The following is a 27,334-nucleotide window of genomic DNA, read 5'->3' on the forward strand; positions in this document are numbered from 1 at the left end:
CCTTTCTGCAGGATTTCGAGATGTTCCCACAGAATGTCCCCGACGAAGTCCGGGGCCAGCTCGAGAAAGCAGTCTTTCCCTAGCGCACAGAGAGCTGCTCCATTCATACAGAACTTCTGGAAGTCCACACCTTTCAGGCTGAACTCATTCACAGCCCACATCACCCAGTCCCGCACATGGGTTTCTGTCCACTGCCGGGGGTCTGAGGAAAGAGAGCAAAGGGAGATCCAGCAGGTCACGTTTTACCTCTTGCCCAAGCCCCAGACAGGACATTAAAGGATCTGAATGTACTGAGGATGTTCTCTCATTTACAGATTTAGGAAGCACCCGCCTATAAAGGCACGTTGTGGGGCACCTTTTATAATACTACCCCCCAACACTCAACATCCCCAGCTTCTCTATCTCGCCAGTCAGGAGATCACTATCATCGACCAAAAAGTAATACATGAGTATTCTCCACCCTTCATTAAAAAATTCACGAAGCTCCTCTCTCACTGCCTTATTTTCATTAAGTTTTTTTTTTTTTTTTTAAGTCCAGGACAAAGAAACAAAATGGCTTCTTTAATAGCAATAATGACAGTCAAGTCTGTTCTAGAGATTGCACTCACCTGCCCCTGCTCTTCACCGTTATAACGGACTTGAGGCGTTATTATTAATCATTTTTACCTTGGCTAATTACAACTGGTAATAATCATAGCAACTAGTAACAGTAAGTCAAACGGTACTTGCTAATAACAATATTATCAGATGCCTGTGTTCATCACACCAGACATCCTGCAAGGATGGAACAGCATCAGAGAACAGACAATACATACTCTTCCTACATGGCCTGAGGTGGAACGTGAGTACATCAGCGTGGCCCTCACGGAGTTCAGAGGGCGGCAGGCTGTGGTGCTCACCCCAGACCTGCTGTCAAGGTCACCCCCTTCAATCTAGCAGATGACTTTATGAGATGCTGGCAAGCCAGTGGTCAGAATTCCCTTTGTGAATATTCTGCTTTATGTTCTTGATAAGATGTTGGACATTGTTGTCAGCTGAGGTTTGTGGGAAAGTAGGACATACACGAGAGAAGGTTTGGAGACGCATTCACAGAATCTAACATGGGGGTCTGACTGGGCTGGAAGCAATAGACAGTGTTACTCTTACTCAACAGAAAAGTATTCTTTCTGCTCTCAATTGTTCAGGAAATGTTGCTTGCTGAAGGCTTAAGTGTTCTCCAGTCATTTGTCCTTTCTGACAACTCCAGTCCCCTTACATTCCTAAATAAACCCTTTCAGATGAGAACACCCAAGTATAAACACATTTCACCAAAGTACATGGAAAAGAAAAGAGCGATCAGTTAAATTCCAAGGAATGTAGCTCGCTGAGTTCATCCAATGATGGCCCAGAATGACTTGAAGACTGTGTTTTCCAAGCTTGTCTGTGCTTTGGAATTGCCTGAGAGGCTTCAAAAATACTGATGCCACCAGGAATTGCATGTTAGTGGGTCTGAGACATGGCCCCCGGCTGGGGATTCTTTGAAGATCCTGAATCTCATGTGCAAATAAGTTTGGGAACCACTGTCCTAAAACCAAGATGGCAGTTGTCAAACCCGGCAGATGGGAAAACATTAGCATGGAGGCACTGACCAAAGTATGATTAGCAATCATGTCTATTTCACTCTATAGGTGAGAAAACTGACCTCACCTAAAGGCCTGATCCCATCTCTTTTTCTATCAACAACATACCTTTGGGAATTCCCAGTCGTTGCTGTTCTTTAGAGAAACCACTGAAAGTAGCTTTCAACGCTTGAGACATCATTTCTTTGCTGCTTGGAGTTAACAGTGGGACATCAGCACATTCCATATCTGTAAGAAAAAAAAATATCCTATGAATAATAAAAACAACACGGGCGATGGATGTTAGCTAGACTTACTATGGTGATCATTAAGCAATATATGCAAATATCAAATCATTATATTGTACGCATGAAACTAATACATGCCAATTATATCTCAATTTTAAAAAAACTAGTAGGTAGTTAACCACCCGTAAGATATAATAGGACATGAATGGTCTGAAGAAAGCAAGTTGAGAAATAACTATACTAACATCCTCACCAGGGCAGGTGAAATTTGGGGGGCTTTCCACAGTGTGCCAGGCCCCTCAAAAAAAAAAACAAAAAAAAAAAGCCTGACTCTTGCCTAGAATGATGTGCATCCTTCACAAAAAAAAAAAAAAAAAAAAAAAAAAAAAAAAAAGCTTATTCTTTCTGTGTAGCTTTATTAACTCACCCAGAGTCCCTACTCACACTTCACATTCACTGAGAGTGTTATTGTGACTACATACTTCCAGTTACCTATGAAGAGGAAACAACATTCATTCATTCGACAAAACTGAGCACTTGTCATGTGTAAGGAATCAAGAGAAAACAGAAATGATCCCTACCTTCCTGGAGCTGGGTTATCAGATTCTGGCAGGGGATTCAGTATTATAAAACCATTTGCCCAATTAAACATTCGAAGATGTCAATAAGGGCTTCAAAGGAGAAGCAGAAGACGAGATGTTAACGTGAAACAAAAATTCCGGCAAGGCTGGAGGAACCTGAAAGGGTCTCCCTTAGGAGAAGAGACGTGCATGACCAGAGATCTAAACCATGCATACTAGTTTAAAAAAGGAAAGTACTCTAGACCAGTAGTTCTCCAAGGGTGGTCCCCAGGCCAGCTGCATCATCATCACGTGGAAATTGTTACACATGCAAATATCAGCCCCACTCCAGACCTCCTGAATCAGAACCTCTGGGGGAGAGGGGGAAGCCCAGAAATCTGTGCTTTTAACACACAATCCAGGGGAACCTGATGACCATGGTCCTAGACAAGGGGGAGAAGCACAAATAAAGGCTGTGAAATGGGGGAAACTTTGCCTGTTTTAGTATCAAAAAAATGAATGCAGTGGGAGCAGAGAACCCCCAAGGACAGTTGTTTGAGAGAGGAAATAGACAAGCGCAGAATCTGTTAAGGGGTCTTGATGGATGTGAAGTGGCCCCACACTATAGTTCTGATTTGCATTTCCCTAATGATTAATGATGTCTAGCATCTTTCCATGTGCTTACTGGCCAACTTTGTATCTTCTTTGGAGAAAGGTCTATTCAAAGACTGTGCTCATTTTTAACAGAGTTGCTGAGGTTTTTTTGTTGTTGTTGTTGAGTTTTAGGAGTTCTCTACATACCCGAGTCAAGACAGGGTCTTAAAGAGAGATTCGTATCCTTCTGTTCACAGCAGCATTATTCACAATAGCTAAAATGTGGAGGCAAACCCAAGTGGCCATCAAGAGATGAATGGATACGCAAAATTTAGTATATACACACAATGTGGTCTTATTCCGCGGGACGAACCCGCACATTACGCTAAGTGAGATAAGCCAATCACAGAAAGACAAATTATATGAGGTACTCAGAATAATCAAATTCACAGAGACAGGAAGCAGAAAGGTAGCTTCCAGAGCCTGGAAGGAGAAAGGGATCGGGGGAGTTTAACGGGGACAGAGTTTCAGTTTCACAAGATGGAAAGAGTTCCGGAGGTGGATGGTGGCAATGGCTGTACAACATTGTGAATGTCTGTAACACCACTGACCTGTACACTGAAAAATGGTCAAGATGGTGAATTTTACGTTAGGTGTATTTTACCACAATAAAAAAAAAAAAAAAGGAGAAAAAAAAAAGAGAGAGAGAGATCACCTTAGCTATTCTGTAAAGAATGGTTGAGGCAGTGACTATGAATAGAGGTGGGAAAATTTGGTAAAAAGTTATTGCATTAGTTGCAGTGAAAGATTATGGTGGCTTTGAGTAGGCAGACGGTGTTACAGATAAAGTAGGTGGACAAAGTTGAAGTGCATATGGGAGGTACTATCTATAAAACCTGATTTCTGTAGGTGGTGAGGAAGAGTAAGGTATCAAAATCTGTACATTTGCAAACATGTTGTCTTTGGCTACATCCATCTGCATTTTTATCTCTATGTCCAATCCCTCTAGTACTTGGAGAACAGGTTCAAAGCAAAGATCCACAAATATGGCTCAAGGTAAAAATTCTCTGTATTCAACACAGGCACAAGTTCCTATATAAAAGCCAACCAGCAAAGAAATGACCTGAGAATTCCTACCAGCCATCCCGTCCGTGATCTTTAGGCAGTGATTACACTTTATTGCAGTAATTTCCAGAAGCCCTCTTCCTCACCCTGAATCTGGAGTGTATCATATGACTTATTCAATGGCTGAGTTCCAGGCACGGCTACTGCAGAAGTTCCTCGACTAGCCATCTCTAAACCCTGGCCACTTAAAAAACTTCCCTGGACACACAGAATGTGTTATTGGCTGAATAAAATGGAAACACAGAAGGGAAAAGATGACAATAGATGACCTCTGCAAAAAGGAGCAAACATATTGCCTCTGAATATCAAAATGAATGGAAACTACATTATAAGAAAGGAGAGCCAGCACTTGCCCTCTGGTTTGCTTTGGGGGTTGCTGTCAGGAAACAGCTTGGGGTCCAGCTTTGCCCTGAAAGGACAGAAGGGTTCACTGCAGCGCTCCCCAGGCCCTGCCACGGAGGGTGAATCTGAAGGTCTAAGGAGTGGAGAGTCTGGGCTGCCCTGGGACAATGCCCCCAAACATCTAGTAATCTAGTGGAAAAACCAACATGCCTCCAGGAAGGTTGACAAAATGATGGAAAATCCCAGATTGTTAAGAGGGAAAAATGGGGGGGGGGGGAGCGGATCAAATGTTGATTACATAACATCCAGCCCTTCAAACAATGGAGTAATCACATGAGTCACCAAGAGAGACATCAATGCCGCCCCTTTGTGCCTACTCCACACACCCAAGAACAGCTAAGTGCGAGGTCCAGAAGTGTCTCCACTTAGAGTCGAAGTCAGCTTTACCTCAGAGAAAGTAACTTTTTCTTTAACCCCAGAGCATTATTTTTGAAAGGGACGACCAAACGTAGCATCCTTACCTCCCAGCACGCAGAACATGCGAGTCAATCAACAAATGGTCAGTGAATTCAGTGTTATCCCAGTTTGAACCAACTTTCCTTCCCTTCACGCCTGTCCAGCACAAACCCACGAAGTCGAACGGTGTGTATTTTGTTTTGTGTGTTTGTTCCCTCCACTGATTTATGATTCGATGAAAAGACTTTACTGATGGCGGATATTGGCCGGGACAACCCATGTGGAAAATACAGGCCAGGCCAAACGGACAAAGTGGTTCTGCTGCAAGCTGGAAGTGAAGGAGGAGATTGGCTAGGAGGCCCCAGGCATTTTCTAAACAGAAGATGCCAAGGTGATGTGAAGGCCAAGGATGACAGCAGAAAGCCTGACAAAGAGGTTTCCTGGAGTCTGCTTCCTATAACTCCACACACTCTGGAAGTATGGCCTGGACAGGACTGCTGGGCTGACAACTCTCCATGCACGCTCCTGCTTCCTGTTAGGGAACGAGCCTTTTCAGGCTCTCGCTTGCTCTCTCCAAGAGAAGCAGCTGGAATTACTTTCACCTGTCCACCTCAATGCCATCTCCAAAAGCCTGGTCCACACGCTGTCAGCTGCAGCTGTACAGCACCCATCGGCTTTGTCCTTGGCCCAGGACACAAAGTGCTGGATCCTTTGGAAAAGTGCTCACAGCCCAGCTGGCTGGCAAAGGCCAACCCCACAAACTTGGGACACCTGCACTTGCACTCGATGAGCTCAGCAGAAGGCATGTCATTGCTCCTGGACCCAAAGGATTCAGACAGAAAAATCAGAGCTATTCTCCCTTGTTAAAATGGGTGGAATGCTGGTTTCAAAAAATTCAAACCTCCTCTGCAAGCGAGTGAACAATCAGCCAGGCCCGTCTTTATTAGCAGGACGGGCACTGTGTTTAAAAGACGATGAACATTCCAAAGCAGACATTAATCTCAAATCTTAAACTCTTTTTGTATAAAATACGAACGCAAAATCTCCCCCCCCCCATTGCTAATCTGTGGCTGCAGCAGTTCTATTAATTACACTAATCAACAATAATAATGACATCATTACATGGGTGGAGAATCCAACCTGCTGTAGCCCAAGCAGGCATCCCTGTCATTCCTGCCACATTTGGTCTCATTACCCATTATAACATTTTTGCACTAGGTACCAAATATTTCTAATTTTAGGAATGGCATCTAGAAATTAATCAATGCCCCCCCCTGAGAAATTAACTAATTCTATTTCATGGACAGGTACTAAAATGGCCTTCATGTTAATATTTCTATTGGCAGTATCTTGAATTTAAATAACACGTTTGTCTCCAAAGGCGGAGAACCTGACCTGAAGATATATTATGCCAATACAGTGAAGAGTAAACAGGATGCATTAGAAATTGAAAACACTATGAGCGTATCAGGTTTCTAACCCAGTGATTATCCTTCAGGACCCTACATGTGGGTTAATATTTCTAAGAATCACCGCGAGTTTTGGAGAAAAGAGTTGTACAGAAGCTAGGGAATAAGGAATAGTCCCAAACTCCATCTTACCAAGATTGTACAGTATCGAGGCGGAAATGAGCACGTAGCACTACTTGAATCAGTAAGGGCATAACGAACCAGGGGCCTTCTGAACTTATGGAAACATCTGCTCATTTTTCACTGCGGCCTGACCCGTGAACAACAGCTTATACACACCCCATGGATGGTTTAAGTCAAACGCAGAACAAGGGGTTTCGATTCACTCATATGCAACTCAAAGTTTAGGGCTGTTCGATGTCCAAGAACCCATGCAAGACGTTTTCATGTGACTTTTCATACCATCCCTTTAAGTCGTTTGAAACCAAATGGCTCATATCAACCATGTTACATAGAATCTAAGCCTGAAGTGATATGTGTTCTGGGAAAAGTCAGGCCATGGCCTTACTGGCCTGAGATGTTTCTCCCCTCACCGTTCTCAAACTACAGAAGAAAAGGGGAGCATCGGGAAAGGAAGGGTTAGGTGATGAAAGACAAAGCCAAGCGCTAGAAACGCCAGGTGCGTTATTCCAGTCTCGCACAGTCTCGCACAACCATCGGACTGGCCAAACCCCAGCAGGTTACCATGATAATGAGCTGTGTGTGGCGAGTGCTGTCCCAAGGAAGAGCAGCCTGAAAGAAACACCAAGAATGAATAACATGCCTTACAGCCAAAAGCTGCTTTTTGGTCCACAAAGATCTTCCATGAACACTATTTCACAATATCACCCGGGAAACTTCTGAGGCTCCTGGGAAGATATTACAGGATACCCATTTTACAGATGAGGAAACAGAGCTCCAAGGGAGCAAGAGACTGGCGTGAAATCACACAGCGAGCCTTTTTTTTTTTTATGTTTATGTTTATTTTTGAGAGAGAGACAGAATGGAGCAGGGGAGGGGCAGAGAGAGAGGGAGACCCAGCATCCGAAGCAGGCTCCAGGCTCTGAGCTGTCAGCACAGAGTCCAACGTGGGGCTCAAACCCATGAACCGTGAGATCATGACCTGAGCTGAAGTTGGATGCTTAACCCACTGAGCCACCCAGGTGCCCCACAGAGCCAGTCTTTTAACTCTTCAATCCAAGCTCTTTCTACTCTACTCCACTGCTGCAGCAAACAGGAACAGATCAGAGATCCAAGAAAACTAAAAGTCTGACAGCTCAGAGAGAGAAAATGGGACTTGCATTTCTTTCTTTCTGTCTTTCTTTCCTTCTTTTTTTTTTTTTTTTTTTTGGAATTTTATTACCTAGTTTGAAAATTAGACACATTTGAGGAAATAATTATAAACTTAAAGTTTACTTCTTAGTTTGACAATTAGATACATTCGAGGAAATAATTACAGACCTAAGAACTAGCCCCATAAAGACATAATTAAAAGCCATTTACAGAATCAACTGTAGTCTTGTCCTTGTTCGCGGGGCTACGGGTAGGGACGCTTCCTTCCTTCCATACAAAGTACCCAAGTTAAATGACAACCTGGCTTCCTTCCCTGTCTGTGTTCACCCCTGAGTCACCCTGATGTGTGATCGTGCACATCATATAAGGTGCATTAGTTACATAAGGTCTTAGTGAAATATATTTCTCAAAGTGAAGGAAATCAGGAAGAAATCTTCCAGTTCATAGGAGGAGGAAATAAGAACGACAGTCCCAAATGGAAAGAGAACCCCAAAGACAAGGGGGAAAGATGGCGTGGGGGGTGTGCAGGGGGCTTGACCCAGCCTGTTGCTCAAAATCCCTGGGTTCTTATCCCAGTTTTGCCACTAACATAATCACCCTGGATAAGTCACTTAATCGGTGCATTGCTACAAAGAGGTCTGTTGATAGGTCTAACATCCCTCAGAGCATTTTGAATTTTCCTTATGGCACTTTTCAAACATACACCAAAGTAGAGAGAATAGTACAATGAAATCCCATTCAAAAGCTATCAAAACACTACCCGTTCTATTTCGCCTCCTTCCTCACACACTGAAGACATGTAAAGCTCATCCCAGGCCACACATCCTCTCACCCACAGATATTTTATTGTCACGAAGACATTCTCTAGGTAAAGGAGGACCATAATGTGAAAGCTTACGTGAGACAAACTCCTGGAAAAAGATGATAAAGATTACTTTCCACGGTGCTTACATTTTATTTACTGGCCCATCTGAACCACAGAACTTGTTTTCAAGCAGCACTACCATGATCTGGAACGTGAGGAAGTTGGATCAGAGAGAGAGGAACTCAAATCGGGATGGTAAGCCAGTGCCTTTGACTCCCGTGTCCTACCAGAAGAGACTGCAGGGATCATTGTTCCTGATGGTTAATGTCCGCATGAACTTCTAACTGTGACTTTGGAGTGTGCAAGAAAAGGCTGGAGCTCCTGGGAAGCATCCAAAGGGGAGTGCCAAGCCGCCTAGAAAGTCCCAGTGTGGGACGGAAGGCATCTTTGCTCTTTTAGATCAATAGAAATAGAAAAAACTGGCTGTGGCCAGCAACTGATAACTGACTCCAGAGCGGCTTGTTCCTGGAAAGTTGTCACTGGTCTCTCAGAGGACTTCCCCCAGTGAAGATACTGGGATCTCTGAAAAATGTGAAAGGGAATCTCAAAACCCATTCCACGGCCCTCTCTCTCATTTGCGGAAGGGAGGATTGGAACTGGGCATGAAGAGACCTGGAAGGATCCTCTTTCTCCCACACTCCTGAGTCTAAAGCCTGTAGCAGGCCCTAGATCCTATACTCCACAAAGCTTCCGGCTGTGGTTAGTGCAATGAAGGGAAATCGATGTCCCTCCTCAGCCCCTCGGCTCTGTTATCATAAACCTAATGATGTGACGGCAGTGAGGGGCAAGCAGGACTCTGCTCCAGCAAGCACATATGGCGTGGTGCCCTCGTGGAGCCATCCATCCCTACCAAACGGTCCATCACTGCCCCCAAGTAATGGGACACCATGAGCTCTGAAACAGACTTCTCACAGCTTCCGCCCTTCTCTTTACATATCCAATCTCCTAAGAGTCACCGGCCAATAAAAAACCATTCCAAAGTTCCAAAGGCGGGGTGGGGGGGGGGGGGGGGAGAAGTTGTACAGAAAATCCCCAATCCGCCCTCCAATGACGTGAGTGACCAAAATTGCAAGCCAGTCTCCAGTGACAGCATCTCGGCTGCACTGCCAAGGTACACCGCCACTGGGGAGTGCACACCTCTCGGGTACGACATGCCAGTGCAGAGGTAGGCGCCCCTTCTCAGGGGGAAGCCGCCTTGGGACAAAAGAGATGGTCCTCGGCGAGGCACAGCACGCTCCCAAGTGCACTGGGACAGCGGCCTCGGGTCCTGCAGCCGGGCCTGGGAAAAGAAGCCTGCAGAGAGGACTCCTGAACATCGAACATCTGTAGGAAGTGACTTCAGTCCGCTCCCTTCTTCCCTTCATCCACCCTTGCCCCATCCCCCAAAAGGAGTTTTAACACATTATTACCGCCGAAGTCCTGAGGATTTGGTGACTCACCAGGCTCACACATGGTTCCAATGAGCCCTTGACCATTACATGGTAGGGGAGCAGGAAAAACAAATGAAAGCAGTTGTAATTCGGCAGCGCCGGAGTTCAGACCTGCCAGACAAAAGGGATTGCAGGCATGTTCCCAAATCCGTTCAGGCACCTGACATGCAAAGCTATTTTTAATCACTGGATTTATTTCTTTCCTACCCCCTCCACCATCCTCCACCTCAGCAAATGTTTCGAAGTCAGAGCAAAACCCAAATTAATTCCAGGTGTTCAGGGAAACCCAGAGAGGCTCTTCCGTTCCAGAATCTGAGCCAGAAAACAGAACTGCCCCCTGGGCCCTACAGCTAAATTTTCTTGCTCTTTCCTTAGAACAGTTCAACTCTCCTACCCTAAACGTTGGGCAAATGGCCTGAAAAAGGAAATATCAGAACAAGTGGAAGGACTCCTAAATCACATGTTGTTTGTTTGTTTGTTTCTAGCAGCCCTGGCCAAGTGAAAGTGCCAGAGACAGGGTCTCCAAGACCACTGAGACAGAGCATTCTTTCGTTACCCAGGATTCTCTCCCCTCCTTGCAGTGAGGATGAGATTAAATTAAATTAAGCGTGTGTGAAAATGCCAGAGCCTACTACATAGTAGGTGCTCAGTAAATTCTTGGTGACCTGAACTAAAAAGTGTCTTGTAAAATACCAAGACTAAAAACAAAAACAAACAAACAAATAAAAAATGTACACAATTTTATTTCCTGATGTTCGAGAGACAGCAAGGAGAAGGCCTCTGGCCATTTCCCCAGGTACAAGGAAGCAACTGAGAAAATGAAAAACTTAATGCAAAAAAATCTGATTCTGAGAGGTCACTGGAAATTGACATCTCCTGAATCTGGCTCTTTGTTTTACCAGACTAAGCGGGAAATCTGCAAACGAGAGAATCTTTCTTGCAGCAACAGCCTCTCAAATGTGTCCTGCCAGGAGAAGACCTCACAGCTACAGGATCCAATGCACCGAAGATACCTTTTGGCGTTCAGCACTTCCTAAGAGTGCCACTTTAGAGCCAATGTGCCACAACACAAAATGGTAATTCTGTGCTCAAAACTCTCTTCTGTAGGTTTGCAGCTTGCCCAAACCCAAGCTGCACTTGACCCCAATCACGTGCCCTGAAATGGACTGACTCTCTCGCGGTTTAACTACTGAGATTAGGATGCCTGCATAAAAGGTCCGGCTCGATAGAGTATTTTCAAGAAAAACTAAAAGTTCTTAAATGATCATGTAAAGCCATTTACAGAGTGCGTCACGTGTTTCATATCATTTCCTGTGGGCAGGATCACACTTGATTCCCACCATATCACACATTTTACAAGTCCTGAACATCCCCAAACTGTGCAACTTCTTTGTCATGAACACCACGGAGGAAAACACACAGCCGTGTTTCCACATTATTCAGGACGAAAGCATGAACCGGCCCCTTTCTACCCCAAGGCTTTGCAGACAGTTACAGGAGATCCTACTGGCTCTTCTCCCGTCTCATACTTCTGTGAGGGCAAACTCCTGTCCTGCCTTCAACTGAAATCCCCATGACAGGACCATTGGCTCTTGGTACCCATGTGGCACAAGATAACCCCACCCAAGACGACCCAGGGAAATATATGACATCTTACATCTTGCTTCCACCACTCCTAGTTTATGTATCAGTCTTCGATGCCTCACAGCCTGAGATCCCGGAGATGCTGGTTAACTGGGCTGACCAATTTATTTTCACTTCAATTGCCCCCCGCCCCCCCCCACCCCCAGTGCACCGCCTCTTAATTTCCAGCACGGTTATCGGAACAGAATTTCCCCTGTTGCAGAACGTTTGCCCCCATACTCCAGTATGACCCTGCAAACAACGAAGTGTGCACTCTCATCTCCACCACCCTGAGTGACTTAGCTGAGACAGTCAAGCCGGTCTCGTGGTCTAACCAGCACTCGCACCCAGATCCTCGGACACTAAAGCCAGGTGTTTTTTCTACCCAGACCTATTAGCAGAGGTTAAAGCCGGGCAGGGAGAAATGCTGAGCACAAGGACATGTCTTTCTATTTCCCCCATCCTTTTTATTAGAGAGAAAATTCTTCCTGGAGAAGGAAAGCACCTCAATCCCTGAGACCCTCTGCAGAGAGCAGTCATGTCACCAGAGCTCTTAGGGGCTCCAACGCAAGACCTACCCAGAATCCCCCGGCTCGGGGCCCACTTGACACTTGGGTCTGGGGGCAAGACAGGCATGGCGGGGGCTCATGAGGATCACCAGGCAGGCCAGACTGATCAAGGTGGAGGATGAGGAGTTTTCTCCACAGGCAAAGGAAAAATCTGGGCAAACAAATGGAGTAGAGCCCGTTTATTTAGGCTGGAAGAGGTAAAGTTTTTCTGCACTTTTGAACTGTTTTCTCAAGGCCTGCCTCTCCCTCCCACGCAGGAAACAAACACAGAGACAGGCCTCTTGCAGCGAGGGCTCCAGTGGCTGAAGGCTAGCCCGGCAAAGGCTAGAAGGAAGAGGGGCAAGGGGTGGGGGGCAGGGTGCACAGGGGGGGCAGACAGAGAGGAGCTGGGAGAGGAGGAGGAGGGGGAGAGCTGGCACGGAAGACAGAAGGCAGGAGGGCAGAGACGGAAAAGAGAGGCAACGAGAGGAGAACGCAGAGGAAGCAAATACTGGGAAATCTTAAACCCGAATAAAGGCCAGAGAGCAGAGGAGAAGTGGGCTGGGAAGATCCAGCAACTTCCAATTAATGATGTTCAGAAAGCAGCATTTTTCCATCAATTTTGAAAGGAAATTCTCCCTCGACTTTCTTATTTATTTATACATTATATAAATACATTTTTTAAACCAAAAAAGGACCGTTTTTTTCCAATGGGAAAAAGCCTTGTCTGAGATGAAAGCCGGTCTTCAAAAACCCCTCAGAGGAAGCTGAAACCCCACATGTCTTGGTGCTACAGAAAGAAAAACAAAGTGGACATTCTTCCTGTGTTCTAAGGCTTTTTTATGCAGATGTGTTTTTCTTTTAATAAATAAATCTGGACACAGAAGGAAAACGCGTACGCACACACATTCACACAGTGCAACTGTCTGCCTTCAACCCAGGGAAGCCGCAGTGAAAAATAAGAATACGTAAGCCCGTTTGCCGAGTGCAGGGACAAAGCTTCTCAACATGCCAACCACAGCCAGTAAAGCTATATGCTCTACCTATGTAGCCTTCCCAGGCTCCCCAGGTGGACAAGGGACTGTGTGGTAAGGAGCAATGACAATCAGAGGTAGGGCTGGACCGGAGACCCAATCACCAGGCTTCCCAGAAGGGCCCACGGTGGTCTTTTAGGACAACACCTGACTTCCTAAGACATTCAGTCGCTTGGTCCTTTGTGAGGACCACTCAGGTGCCCTCCCGGACCACAATAATGATTTCTTAGTGATCACACACACTGAGCTCAAATCTGCCTTCTAATGAGTTCTGGCCTTTGCCCCTCGTGCTGGAGGCTGAAGCCACGCATACAGGTTTAAACTTTCTTCAGCTATCGGCTTACCAACGGCTTTAACATCCCGCGGTCACCGCCTCTTTCCAGGCTTTCAAATTCCTTGGTGGGTCCTTCAACCATTCACGACGGTATGGTTCTTGCCCATCTGCCCCCGCTACCCAGAAGCATTCCTGTGGGCCGGTGTTCCTACAGAGCATCCTGAGCCAGGCCAACATCATACTTCTCAAGAGAAAAGGACACAATCACCCTACACGGTCCACCTCTGTGGGCCCAGCCGGCCACGGGGTTTTCCAACAGCCACACGACAGAGGCCACTCAGAGTGCACTCCCAGGCCTACTCTTCCACAGGGACTGAAGTTCAGCCAGTTCTGCACCCGTTGACTGAATCTTATTAACCTCAGTGTCAGGCTTCACATTTATCCTTATGGAACTTGACCTCGTTTGTTTGGATCCGTGTTTCCACGTGCAGAGATCATTTTTATATCACGAATCTGTCCCCATTCTATGAGCTCTGTGCCATGTGCAATTCAGTAAGTATGCTTTATGTGTCCTTCTCCAATCTGACCCCCCGATAAAAATGTTGAAAAGGCAATGACCAAGTCCTGAGCCCCATAACACCAGAGACCATGCATCATTCTGACACGGGCGCATTCATCAAGACCCTTTGGGTACAGCTGCTCAACCAGTTACAAATCCTCCTGATTTTACCACCGCTGGATCCCCATATCCTCACTTTCAGCACAGATATATCATGGAAACACTTGGACAAAAGCTTCACTGGAGTCAGAACCCGAGGCTACAATTTTCAGATGCTCTGCCCAGGAAGCCAGTTCTCCCAGTTTGTCACTAAGGCCCAGGCAAGTGCAAAGGCAGCTGAGGGAATGAGAGCTGGGATTCAGATCTCTACACAAGGAGAGAAAGAGAGAGAGACCCAGAGACGGAGGGGGGAGGGAGGGAGGCAGGGAGAGAGGGGAGGAGGGAGGGAGGGAACAAGAGAGAAACAGAAAGAGGGACAGAGAGAGATGGAGAGAGGGAGGGAGGGAGCTGCAGCCACTCTGCATCCAGAAACAATGGGCATTTAGGGAACAATGGCTACAGACAAAGTCTTGGTCTATTTATATCTGCCACTGTGAGTCCCAGACAGGAGGAACTGGAAGTCTGCCCTGTATGCACAGCTCCAACTGGACCCGAGCTGGGAGGAAGATGAGGTCACCAAGAATGCTGCCTGCTTATAACGGGCTCCTTTTTGCTTGCATAGTTTCTTCTTAGCCTAAAGGATCTCTTTTGCCAAGTGAAGTCTGCTTGCCTACTTGCTAAAATACAGCCATCACTGAGAAGGGGCAGGTCATATGTGTAACTGCTGCTCAGCCAGGCCAAAGCAATGAAGGCCTTTCTCTATAGAGGTCAAAGGAAGGTGGGGATGTCAAGGGAAGCCTAGCCAGTAGATGGAGGTCAACTCTACAGTTCCTGAAACTGAGGAGTCCTATCAGATCTGTTCAGTACACATGTCTCGGGGCACTATGAGTTTTCCTGCAGGAAAGTTCCCTCCTCACTCCTTTGGAGCTAGCAGAAAGAGGCTAGGAGCTGAAACTCAAAGATACGTGTGTCTCACGTCTCATGACGATCTCTGCCTCCCCTTTAATTTCAGCCCCTTCGAACAGACTCTCTCTTTTCTGGAAAGGTCATCTTCTGCTCTAACATTACTTTGCAGTGATCATCAATCTTTTTTTTTTAATTTTTTAATGTTTATTATATTTGAGAAGAAGAGAGAGAGCATGAGCAGGGGAAGGCAGAGCAAGAGGGAGACATGGAATCTGAAGCAGACTCCAGGCTCTGAGCTGTCAGCACAGAGCCCAACTCCGGGCTTGAATTCACGAACCTCGAGATCATGACCTGAGCCGAAGTCGGACGCCTAACCGGCTGAGCCACCCAGGCGCCCCTGGAGTGATCATCAATCTTAATCCTTCCTGTGTTACTTATATTCCGTTTTTTATATGGTTCCGCTTCTCTTTGAATTTTTTTCTTTTCTTTTAATTCCAGTATAGTTAACATACTGTGTTGTATTAGTTTCAGGTATACAATAGTTACTGTGTTACTTATATTCTGAATCCTCCAATCCTTCCTGAAAAGAATCAGCAGTAGCCACATTCAGCCTGTCACTGACACCGAAATGAACACGGCCACAGCCGAGCCAGGGAAGGAGGGGTAGGGACGCCGCAGTGAGCCCTGAGGGCAGTCGCCCTGCTGCACCCCTCCACAGACAGCCCTCAGCATCCATGAGCCACAGGTGGCCAGCGACTGCACCTTCCCGATCCGGTCCAACCTTACAACCTCAAGAATCCTAAGTGCAATGCTGGTATCCCCCAAAGGCAAGAAACTCATGGCTGATACAGAGATTAAGCAGCAATTAATCCGAGGAGTAATTTCCGCTTCCCATTCATGCCTACAAGCTCCTGTCACCAACTCCCCTCCTTGCTCCTAGAAAACCAACTCGAAGTAGGCAGAAAGGAGCCTAAACATTAAGATCCTTTTCCTCCTTTATATTGAAAAAGCTTAGGACGTGTCATTGAAACTATCCCAGGGAATGTCACCACATTCACAGGGAACTAGAAACAATGTTTTGGAATTTAAAAGCTTAAGCACAGGGCAGACAGGTGCCGGACATGGCTGCAGTCGGTGCAAACAACAAATGGTTAAGAGTGACGCGTTGTATTCCTTCACCACCCCACACCCTCTTTGGCGACTTCAGAAGTCCCTGAGTCAAGATGCCCAGGGTTTAGACCACTTGAGGGTGGTCTAAGAAACCTGAATCACAGGCTAAGATGATATGTACCACAACACGCAAACACTCCTGCACATCTTTCTTTCTAGGCAGATGGTGGAGACAGAAATGCAGAAAAAACATTGGACCACCTGAAATACGCCAATCTCTGAGGATGGAAGTAGGTGCGTGAGCCACCTGAGCGGACCCACTGCTTCGTTCAAACACTGCTTCCTGGACTCCGCCACCCATGCTCCCAACAGGCTACACATTGCCTTCTACTCCAAGGGCTCTGCTGAACCGTCCCAGGGCAATTCAAGAGAGCCACATGGGAGGGGCGCCTGGGTGGCTCAGTCGGTTGGGCGTCCGACTTCGGCTCAGGTCACGATCTTGCAGCTTGTGAGTTCGAGCCCCGCGTCGGGCTCTGGGCTGACAGCTCAGAGCCTGGAGCCCACTTTGGATTCTGTGTCTCCCTCTCTCTCTGCCCCTAACCCACTCGCTTTCTGTCTCTGTCTCTCTCAAAAACAAATAAACATTAAAAAAAAAAAAATTTAGAGAGCCACATGGGAGCCACATGGCAGCAGCAGGAAGAAGTCAGAGACACAAATTCTCATCCTGAAGCGGGGCTGACATCAGAGAAGATGCAAAAGTTGCCACCCAAGGTATGTTTGGCAAGTGGCTGAGACAGCCCTGCCCGAGACCTATCAGTCTTCAAAAATGCCTGCACACCTGATAAAATGTACCAAAAACCGACGGCGTTGCCCTAACACAGCACATCTGGAGCTTACACCATCAGGCTTTATGTATTCAACAACTCATGAAATAAAAGGCCGCGCTCAGTTTAGTAAATGCGATTGTACGTCCCTAATGAGGAATCAGAAATCCTATTGCTTTGAGGGATTTAGGTAGTAATTTCAGAGTACCAGCTCAGGTTCCCTGAGCTGCTAAAGGAGGTACTTAGGATGCAGAAAGATTGCTGCGAAGGGATTATGGGTATTCTCCCTAAATCATTAGGTTCACTACTTAAACCTATCATCTGAGGCCACTCCAAGGTTTGTTTAGATCCACCTAATCTGTAATTTTGGCCCCTGTATCTTCAACTTTGGCCTTTTTTATGGCCTTGAGCAGTAACTATCATCCCATCCACCCACTTGTGTGTTCACACTTTGCCTTGTCTCTCCTCCTCTATACCGACCTCACTATAGCGATAGGACACAAAAAGCCTTATCTGGGGCCAGAAAGCAGGAAAGAGGAATTTATAGAATTTGCTATAAAACTTTAACAACTCCTTAGAGGGATGTTCTCCTTCCTGGCAACTCGACGTAATTACAAGATGAATGAAAAGCAGGCTGTTCGTAGAGGGGAGGAGGGGCCGAGCTCTGTCACCGGTCCGGGGTCCTACATGATTCTCAGTACCCAGAATCAGAAGGGCCTGTAGATGTCAGCTAGTTCAAACCCTTTCTTTTACAGACAGGGAAGGTGAAACTCAGGGAGGTGACATCAATGTGCCCTTGGTCACAGGGTTACTAATTCTAGACCTCTTGATTCCCTGTTCAGTATTTTTTTTTTTTCCTCTCTACACCATTACTGTTTAACTAAGGCAGTGGACCTGGGAGGAGTCGGTCTCCCTCACAACTTTGCTACTATCAAGATCAGGTTCATCATTCAGGACAACCACAGCTCCCCCCCTCCCCAAGTTCCTAAAAATCACAGAGGATCAATCTAAACAAAGATCCAATATACATGACGGGATGGTACAGACCCATGATGCTCCCTGTTCCCAGCGCAGACTGTAAGCTTTCGATATCGATGGTCAGGCTCTAATACAGAAGCGTTTCCTTTGAGGAGAGAGTCCGGCTGAATACCAGGAACTCGAAAGCAAGCAACCTTCAATGCCTAACTTCAATTGTGTGATACCGCTGTATGTAACAGCTTTAAAATTTAAGGGTGCTATTCCTATGAATCCAGAGTGAAGGCAGCAGTTAATTTTAGTGACCTGTTAACGTCGACCTAAAAAGCACTGAAAGGAGCACAGATCACCAACATGCCATTCAAAGATTCTATAACATTCCAGTCCTGCTGGTCCTCCGATCGGGTTGAGGGGATACAACAAACACCACTGAAAAAGCCAGAACATAAAATCAAGGCCATTGGCCTGTACATTGAACCTGATGCTTCTAATTAATGAATCAGTCAGATCACATGTCTGACTCCAAAGGCCATCTCCCAAAGTAACACAAGCAGCTCCAGTTCTAAAGGAAATCCATTTAAATTTAGGGAGCTAAGGACTTAGGGAAAGATACACCCAGCTGTGATCTCTCAGGCTCCACGCGCTGGTTGGTTTGTGTGTTTCTCTCCTATCGGAACAGGCCTCTCTCTCCTAATGGCCCCAAACCTTCCGACAAGCCCACTGCTGCCCCAGTGTCCCGCCCACACTGGCCCAGAGCAGAAGGCACCGGATGTCTCTCCAGGTGGCAAACCCCAGAGGCTGAGGTCTCCAGGCAGACCTGCTCTCCAGATCAATGGGTATGATAGGCCAATAGGTGGAGAGCAGTGACCAAGTGATCGATGCAGAAGGGAGAGGGAGCAGAAACCACTCTCCATCTGCCTGCGTCAGGTGGGAAAGAGAGACAAAGATGCACAGCCCTCAGCCCTCATCCGCTGCTAATAAATGGCTCTGCCTCATCAGGAAGCCATTAGGAAATTGCAGCCACCGCAGCCCCCCGCTCTCGGACTGAATGGTCGGCATGCAGCTGGCGAAAGCACTCATTACTCTGCCCAGACATCCACTGGCTTTCTGCACCTAACCAAGGGAGCCACCAGAATAAGGCTGGGGCTTGCCTGGTGAGGCAGCAGGGGATGGGAGGGTGTTTAGCGACTGTGGACATGCAGAGAGCACCGCCCCCCCCCCCAGGAAAGTGCTTGGATCACCAGGGAGAGTAGCGGGGGCTCTTCTCAGGACACACGGATCCACTGCTTCATTCCTCTGTGGGGCAGCCTTGCTGGCATTCCTTTATGCAAAAAGAGCCACTGACTGCTCATGGGTATGGGGTTTCCGTTCAGGGCTGATGAAAACGTACTAGAATTACACATCAGTGATGGCTGTACAACTCTGTGAATGTACTAAAAACCACCGAACAGCACACTTTCAAATGGTGAGTTTTATATTATGGAAATTAAATCTCCGTCTTAATACATCACCATTTTTTTAAGAGCTAGGGAGCCACCTGCTATGAGCCACGCAATGCCTTGGTGATGGGAAGACACAGAGCCTTCACTCGGAGTTTCCCTTCTAGTGGGAGAAACAGACCTTACATAGGCACCCAAGCAATAGCCACACAGTCACATCTCATGATGGGCGATACAACAATGACTAAGACAAAAGGTTTTGCAATGGAGACGAAGTGATGTGGCTGGGCTCCAGAAGCCTTGGGGAAGAGGGCAGGAAACAGCTTGCTGATGTCCTGTGTGTAGGGGGTGAGAGATAGCAGCAGGGGGTGGTCAAGGTATGAAGGCCAACTCCAATGGCAGATGGATGGCATTATAGAGAAAAGGGAAGATGGAGAGGCTGGGACTCTGCCATAGGAAAGCCTTCTGAGATGACAGATAGGCTCTGCTCACTGGAGACCACGGGAGAGGCTGGGCAAGGTCCATTTCCAGAGGCAGACATGCGATGTCTACAACTTCCAGAGCCACTAATACATAAACACTGAGGGGAGGGCCACAGACTCCAGAACACCTCACATTCCCCAAACCCCAAGATGTCCCCAGGAGATGCTGCCCAAACACTCAGATTCCTATCCTACAAGGCTTTCAAGAGAAAGAAATTTCCATCAGAACCTGGTGCTTTCTGGAGGTTTCTCTCCCAACCCCTGGAGGGAGACAAAGGAAGGGCAGACAGAACAGGGCTTCAGGCAAACAAACACCCGGCCAGGGCTCACTGGACATGAACCAAAGAAGGTGCAGTCACAGCACTGTGACCAAAAGAGATCTTTTGGAAAATTCTTTTCCAAGAGGGATCATGAGTTCTGTCCCCTGGAATGCCCCAGAGCAGTTCTGATTGGTTCCGTGGCCCTGACTCAGAATGAGCACGGGCTCCACCCTCAGATGAGTAAATAAACTGACCCAAGAAATGGAGGGAGGGGGAGGAGGAAAGAGAAAAGTCGGGGCTGAGAGCAGGACAGGAACCAGGAGAAGGCAAGTGCCGAGCCTGGTGCAGGGGACAGACGGATGAAATTCTAACTCCATTCCAGAGACGGGTGGTGTGGCAGAATTCAAGGAAGAATATTCTCTGAGCCTTACACCCCACTCCAGTTGGGATACAGCCCTGCCTTGGCAGCCTGCTCACGGCTGCTTTATAATATACTGAATTAGTCACTGGATTAGCAAGCACATTTACACACACTGGCACACAGCTGTTTAAAGACACAGGATCCCCTTCTCTAGGTGCCAGATTCTGGCTGTAAATCAACCATTGCAATGGGCAAGTGGCACATCCCCGAGCTTCACGGTTCCCACAGACATCTTTAGCTGCGAAGCACTTTAGGGAAAGTGGGCTAGAAGCTGGGAAAGTCTAACAGGCTTTTGCTGAGGGACAGAAGGGACGGGGTGCAGAGAGGAAAGAAAGATCAGTAGGCTTTTTCAAGTCCTGAGGCTTATGATCTTCAGCAGGTTTGCCAAATGCATCTGCGGGCCTGGACCCTCACAGGCAAGAGTGACGTTTCCCCCTGGTTTGCCGTATACACAGGTAGAAGTGTTTCTGTCCCAGACCTCGGATGCCTGAGGTCGCTCCCAAGGAAAGAAAGGATCCCAGGGCAAAGAAGAGAGTCATTCGGCAGTCAAAATAATTTTATGCCCTGATTATGACAATTCCAAGAAACGTCCCTATTGGTGAGGTGAGGGCAATGCCTGAAAATAAAGCTTCTGAGTTGGAAACGTGACCGAAGTCCTACCTCAAGTTTGGTTAAGTATGCGTGAGTGCAGGGAAATACTGTGACTGGAGGCAGGGACTGCTCTGGCCCAATGGTTATGGGGGTGTCAAGTGGAAAATTTTCTGTAACCAGGTTAACAGAAACCACAGTTTTAACAACCGCTGAAATAATAAGAGCGCTGTCAGCAGGGAAGATGTGTGCAGAGCACGGTGGCCTAGGAGATAATGGTAAAATACCATTTACTGAGACCCTGTGGCAGTGGAAAAGTATTTTACAGGGATCACCTCAAATCCTTACAACAGTTCTGAAAGCTCTTTATTAGGATCTCCACTGTAAGGATCATTTTTGAAAAGCAAGGCTTTTCGACACTTTGCCTAAGGACAAATAAGTCGGCAGAAAGCCTGAATTCAAACCCAGGGCCGGCTCACCTCAACCCTGTCCTTCCAGGACCCCATAATGCCTGCAGTGAGGGACATTATTAAAACCCACATCATGAATGACAGACTGTGATTTGGGGACAAAGATTCCTCTCTATGGAGCAACCTAAATGTAAACCCCTTCCCTTTGACTCAGATGGGATGTGGGAAAAAGGGAATGTGTCAATGTGTGTGTGTGTGTGTGTGTGTGTGTGCGTGTGTGTGTATAAAATATATATAGGTATATAGGTATATAGATATGAAGATCAGGGGAAGAAACTCATGGCATAAACAAATCCACCTGACAAACAGAAGAACCAAATACAATTACTAAAAAAGGGTGCAGTGCATTGACGGTCCAGAAGTACACGCAGGAATTTCGAAAAGATTTGCAAATAGATTTATAACTGGTGTGTGTAGGAGGAGCTTATCTCGCACCAGCTTTTACTGTATTACTTTTTTCACGTTTTATTTATTTTTAAGAGAGAGAGAGACAGACAGACCGTATGAGCGGGGTAGGGGCAGAGAGAGAGGGAGACCCAGAATCCGAAGCAGGCTCCAGGCTCTGAGCCGTCAGCACAGAGCCTGACACGGGGCTTGAACTCACGAACAGTGAGATCATGATCTGAACCGAAGTCAGACACTTTACTGACTGAGCGACCCAGGCACCCCCAGCTTTCAGAAATTCAAATATTAAGTCCTTAGAATTAGTTTGCCCATAAAAACACTGAAAATATTCTCTTCTTAGAAAGCAAGGCAGCCAAGGGCCACCGGAGACTGGACTCATCTTTGCTCCTCGCTCACTGTCTGCAGCACGTCTGTGAGCATCACAACGTGACCAAACCCTATGAACCCAGAGGCAAGTTGCCAGGGCCCAATCTCATTGAAAAAAACCAACATCGCTGTTTGTTCATCCAGCACCCCAACCCGCTGGAGACACTGAAGCCAGCCTGGAATTCCACATTCCCCCCATTAGCCCATTCATCACAGAAGAGTATAGGTGAGGGCATAGAAAAGCCACAAAGCTCCCCAAAAGAAGCCTTCGGAAATCCAGAAATAAAGAAACAGATACTTGATTTTTCAAAAAACAAAAAAAAAATCTCCAACTGAATCAGAGGTTAACGCCAGGTCTTCCATGTAGACATTGATTCATTCCATGTGTGTTTATTTATCTACAAACATTCCTGTTGCATCAAGTGGCCTCAAGGCCGAGGCTTGTACCTCTGAACATCCCCTCCCTGGAGAATTCTCAAGGAAGGGTGGAGCTCCTCCTTCATTCCTCGATTTCCCAATCTGAAAAATGGGGGCCAAGGCTCCAATTCTGTATGGGAGTTCGGTCAGTTCAGTTAGCTACTTTTCATTTGTGTATTTTGAATTTGAAAATGCACAATGAAAACTCTGCGAACTATTTTTTTTTTTTTTCTCTCTCCCTGTATTACACATACCAGCGGTAGATATTTATAGATCTACTGAATGTTTTCTTCCTTACCCTGGTAATAATGAGGAGCCTAAAGAGCATAAAGCACAAAACAATGTGCCAAGAATCACAGCTTTCAATAAGAATGTTAGCAAATTTGCTCTCCCAACAGATTCTAAGTTGGTAGGACTTTGTAATCAGAGAGATCTAAGCTCAAATTTGTGACTCGAAAGCTCTAAGGCCTCCAGAAAACGAACTGAACCTTTCCGAGAGTCAGTTTCTTATCTTCAAAATGGGGATTAAAACACCAACCTCACCAAGTTGTTTAAGGAAGGGGATTATTTGTGCAAAGCACCCCGCCGTGTGCCTGGCGCATAGTGGGTGCCCTGTAAATATTAGCTTTACTTTTCTCTCATTTCTCCAAACTGAAGCCCAGATACACACAAAGGCCAAAAATGAGCACCCGGCAGCTCTGAAGAACGTTCGGTCGCCATTCGGAGGCAAGGAAGGTGTAACACTGAACTCTTGTTCTTATGCAAAATCAAGGAGCATTTCCTGTACTCACACACATGACTCATCCCAGTTCCTATGTATTCAGTACTGCAACTCTGTCTGTATCATCTCTCCCACTAATTTAATAACATTCCCTGCATCGCCAATGACTCCAGAAGACTTTCCAAACCTGAGCTCATTAACTCTCCTACTCTCTCCCAATGAGAGGCAGCTCACTAGGAGTGAGCACCCTTCTTCCAGAAGAATCCAGAGATGATGCTGAGATGTGGCGACAATCTGGCAGCCCAGAGCAAAAACAGACACAGGTATCCTCATTCTGATACCCCAGGCAATACAACGTAAAGGACGACCACCTATAAGCGGACCCGTCCAGTTTTCAGCCCAGAAAATGTGCATACCAGGAAAAGGTTAAGACCAAGGACTCCTTAGGATTGACCCAAACTACCCACCGGTGGAGAGCAGGGAGCCAAAGGCCCAATCCCCTGTTTGAGAAGGAGACACGCTGCAGCCACAGGAAGATATGCCTTAGAGACTACATTTTCCTGGCAAGCACTAAGTTCAGTGCCGAGGTTCAAAAGGACCAAACATAATGTGATTATCTCCATTTTTGGTGCAATCAGGGTACCACCCTCTCCTCCCCATCAGTAACTCCTCTTGCCCTATGATCCAGAGCCCCCCAAGGGCCCTGCTGGCTACTCAGGATTACATTCCCCCCCCCAAGAAAACAACAACATGCCAAGGGGGACGCTTCTCAGTGTAATCACCTGTCACTCCACGTTGGAATGCTCTAGCTTCCTGAACAACCAACACAAGGAGGGAGGGGCCTTCTTTTTACTGCTAAGGAACAACACATTGTATTAGAGGGGTAATCAAATATAATTTTGCTAAACTCCAAGTGTTTATACCTGGTGCCATAGCAAATGCCCCTGCCCCAAATGGAAACTAGCAGAGAGGTGGGGGGCGGGGGAGTGTTTAAAATCCACTCATCTAAGACGTCATCACTTCTCATATGGCTCTTTGGCACAATTCTTTCCCATAAAATGCAGGAGGAGATTCAAAGGTTTTTGTTTTTCGGTTTTAGGGGTTTTTTTCCCCCTCCGGCTACCTGAGGTTTCTGCCAGTCATTAAGATGGACCTCATTTGCTAAAACAGGTAAACAGAGGCACAGAAGATTATATATTTCAACACAGGGAAACAGGCGGGACAGGAATTCTTTTCAAAATTCTTTATATTGAACAAAATAAGGTATTTCCCGAAGTCTAAGATCAAGCCACCCCAGAGGGAAACTGCCCATTTGTCTAAAAGCCTGTGGAGTAATAACTCACATTTTTTTTTTTTACTTGAGAAGAAACTAACTTGCCATCCTACTTAAAAGTTGGCCAGTGGGTTGGCATCTTGGAAAGCTATGCAGATTTTTCAGATCCTATGTCAGAGTCGTTGGTGAAACCCACTCAGAGCTCAATAATGAGCCAACTGTGTGGGACCCACTAACTACATATAAAGTATGTGGAGGAAATCTATATCTAACAATAGAGAAGAGGGTGTCCTGTTGGCATTTCTGATCTCGAGCTAGTGTTCATTACCATTACTATCATTAGCCATGTATTTACCAAGTACCATAGAAATAGTGAAAATATACGTGGCTGAATGGAAAAGTCAGGAGGTTTGGAGGAAGACAGCTTCATGTCCTAACTCTGCCACTTACCTACCATGTAACCTGGGGAAAGAAAACTTAGGATCCGCCCTGCAGGTTCCCCATTTGTAAAATGTTCCTAACCCAAAGAATTACCTCGAGTGAGCGTCAAATGTGGTAAAGTCACGTGTCTCCCTGTAAAATCTCTGCCAAATGATAAGCAAGTATCAAGTGAACTGGTCAATCCTAAGCCCAGACAGACTGTAGTGTTTCCCCCAAATTCAACAAACATCCAAAGATTTATGCAAATTCTGGAGGCAGCACACACAGAACTTCAGAGTTCGTGGGTCTGAATCCGAACCCCTACACTCACCAGCCATGTGAGCTCAGACAAGTTGTGTGACCTCTCAGTTTCTTCATCTGTGAAATGGAAAGAATACTCGGCTAGTAGAGATTAGGGTAAAATAATGAGGTCCCTGGCACATCAATATCTTGACACATTCATAAGTTAGCACCTAGTAACTAATAGAAAAAAAAGGAAAAGGATCAAGAGGAATGGAGAGACTCTATCCCTATGTACGTACCAGTAAAGTCTACCTTATATTACCAGTGGCAGTTTTTCTTGTTTTTCCCCAAACTGACATGCCACTGTTGGTCCGCCTGCTGCTGACAGAAAGGACGAACTGTGACAGGCTTTTCTCAAAATGTAGAAATAACATGGGGCACCTGGGTGGCTCAGTCGGTTAAGCGTCCGACTTCAGCTCAGGTCATAATCTCCCTGTTCGTGAGTTCGAGCCCCACGTCGGGCTCTGTGCTGACAGCTTGGAGCCTGGAGCCTGCTTCCAATTCTGTCTCCCTCTCTCCCCCTGCCCCTCCCCTGCTCATGCTCTCTCCCTCTCTCTCTCAGAAATAAACACTAAAAAAATATATAAGACAAAAAAAGGAAAGCAGGGAGGTGTTGACTTTAAAAAAAAAAAAAAAAGAAAGAAAAAGAAAAACGATTTTCAGATAACAGCTGTGTGCAGGTGACACTCTTCCACGGCGGCAGAGAGCGGCCTTTGCAAAGCCAGGCAGCCTGTGCTCGCCACACCCCGACATACACTCGCAGCTTCCTGGACGGCTGTGGAGACTGAAGCAGGTGGTGTCTTGTCTGGCTCGGACTCCACCGGACGGCCTGCGCCCCGCGGAAGGGTCAGCCGGTTGTTGCGCAGACACCATTCCCTGAAAGGCCAGAAGCAAGCGGGCCCGGGGCCCTTCCCTCTGTACAAACAGGAGTCAGGGGCCTTGACTCGCTGACTATGTCAGGAAGAGGCACTGAGGTGGCTTTCAGCAGAACGCATTCCTGCTGCAGGAGGGGACTGTTTACCTACCGAGCGAGCAGCGCACAGAGAAGTGGCAGCTTAGACGAAATAAGCTCAGGGCTCAGACCACATGCTCAGCCCTGGGGAGGCAGCTGGGGCCGGCTGCTTCACCTACCAGACCCCTAACCTCCATCTCCTCCCTCCCGATGAGACCCCACCCTGGAACTGCCTTCCGCTGCAAACGTAGCGAAGGCTCCTGGAACGAGGAAGCCGTCTCAGGGAGGGGGACCAAGAGGAAGGTATGACTCCTGGCCCAGTGTCACCCCTGAGGCAACGTGCCCGGGTTCTCCGACTGCAAACGAGGCCAGGAATGGTCCCGGACACCTCTCTGCAGTCAAGTTATTCACCTTCACAGATGTATCCCAAATTCTCCCACTGATGGAACTGTGAGGAACAGAATTTGAGGATTAGGAGGAAAGCATCCTCGTTTGGCCTACCCCTTGAATGCCATTCTACGCTCCCTCCGTGCCTGAATTATCTTACATGTTATCTAGAGTCATAAAATGTCAGTGTTAATGGGGCGCCTGGGTGGCTCAGTCGGTTGAGCGTCCGACTTCAGCTCAGGTCATAATCTCACTGTTCGTGAGTTCGAGCCCCGCATCGGGCTCTGTGTTGACAGCTTGGAGCCTGGAGCCTGCTTCCGATTCTGTGTCTCCCTCTCTCTCTGCTCCTGCCCTGCTCATACTCTGTGTGTGTCTCTCTCTCTCAAAAATAAATAAACATTAAAAGAAAAAGGGGCGGAGGCGCCTGGGTGGCTCAGTCAGTACAGCGTCCAACTTCGGCTCAGGTCATGATCTCGCGGTTCATGACTTCAAGCCCCACGTCGGGCTCTGTGCTGACAG

General features: G+C 46.9%; 1 protein-coding gene across 2 annotated transcripts in view; it reads right to left on the minus strand.

Moving 5' to 3' along the window:
- The window catches only part of ETS1 (ETS proto-oncogene 1, transcription factor), a 65,962-nt gene that overhangs the window by 29,564 nt on the left and 9,064 nt on the right, over positions 1–27,334 (minus strand). The window contains exons 1-3 of one of the 2 annotated variants that reach the window (XM_042959424.1): positions 9,969–10,160; positions 1,728–1,847; positions 2–202 (exon numbers count right to left, since the gene is read on the minus strand). In XM_042959424.1, the coding sequence (XP_042815358.1) occupies positions 2–202; positions 1,728–1,847; positions 9,969–9,981 (334 nt within the window). In that variant the 5' untranslated portion in view covers positions 9,982–10,160. Of the gene's footprint in view, position 1; positions 203–1,727; positions 1,848–9,968; positions 10,161–27,334 lie in introns of those variants that run through there. The other variant, XM_042959423.1, reaches the window with a different exon arrangement.

Source organism: Panthera tigris, chromosome D1, assembly GCF_018350195.1.
Source record: "Panthera tigris isolate Pti1 chromosome D1, P.tigris_Pti1_mat1.1, whole genome shotgun sequence".
Lineage (NCBI taxonomy): Eukaryota > Metazoa > Chordata > Mammalia > Carnivora > Felidae > Panthera > Panthera tigris.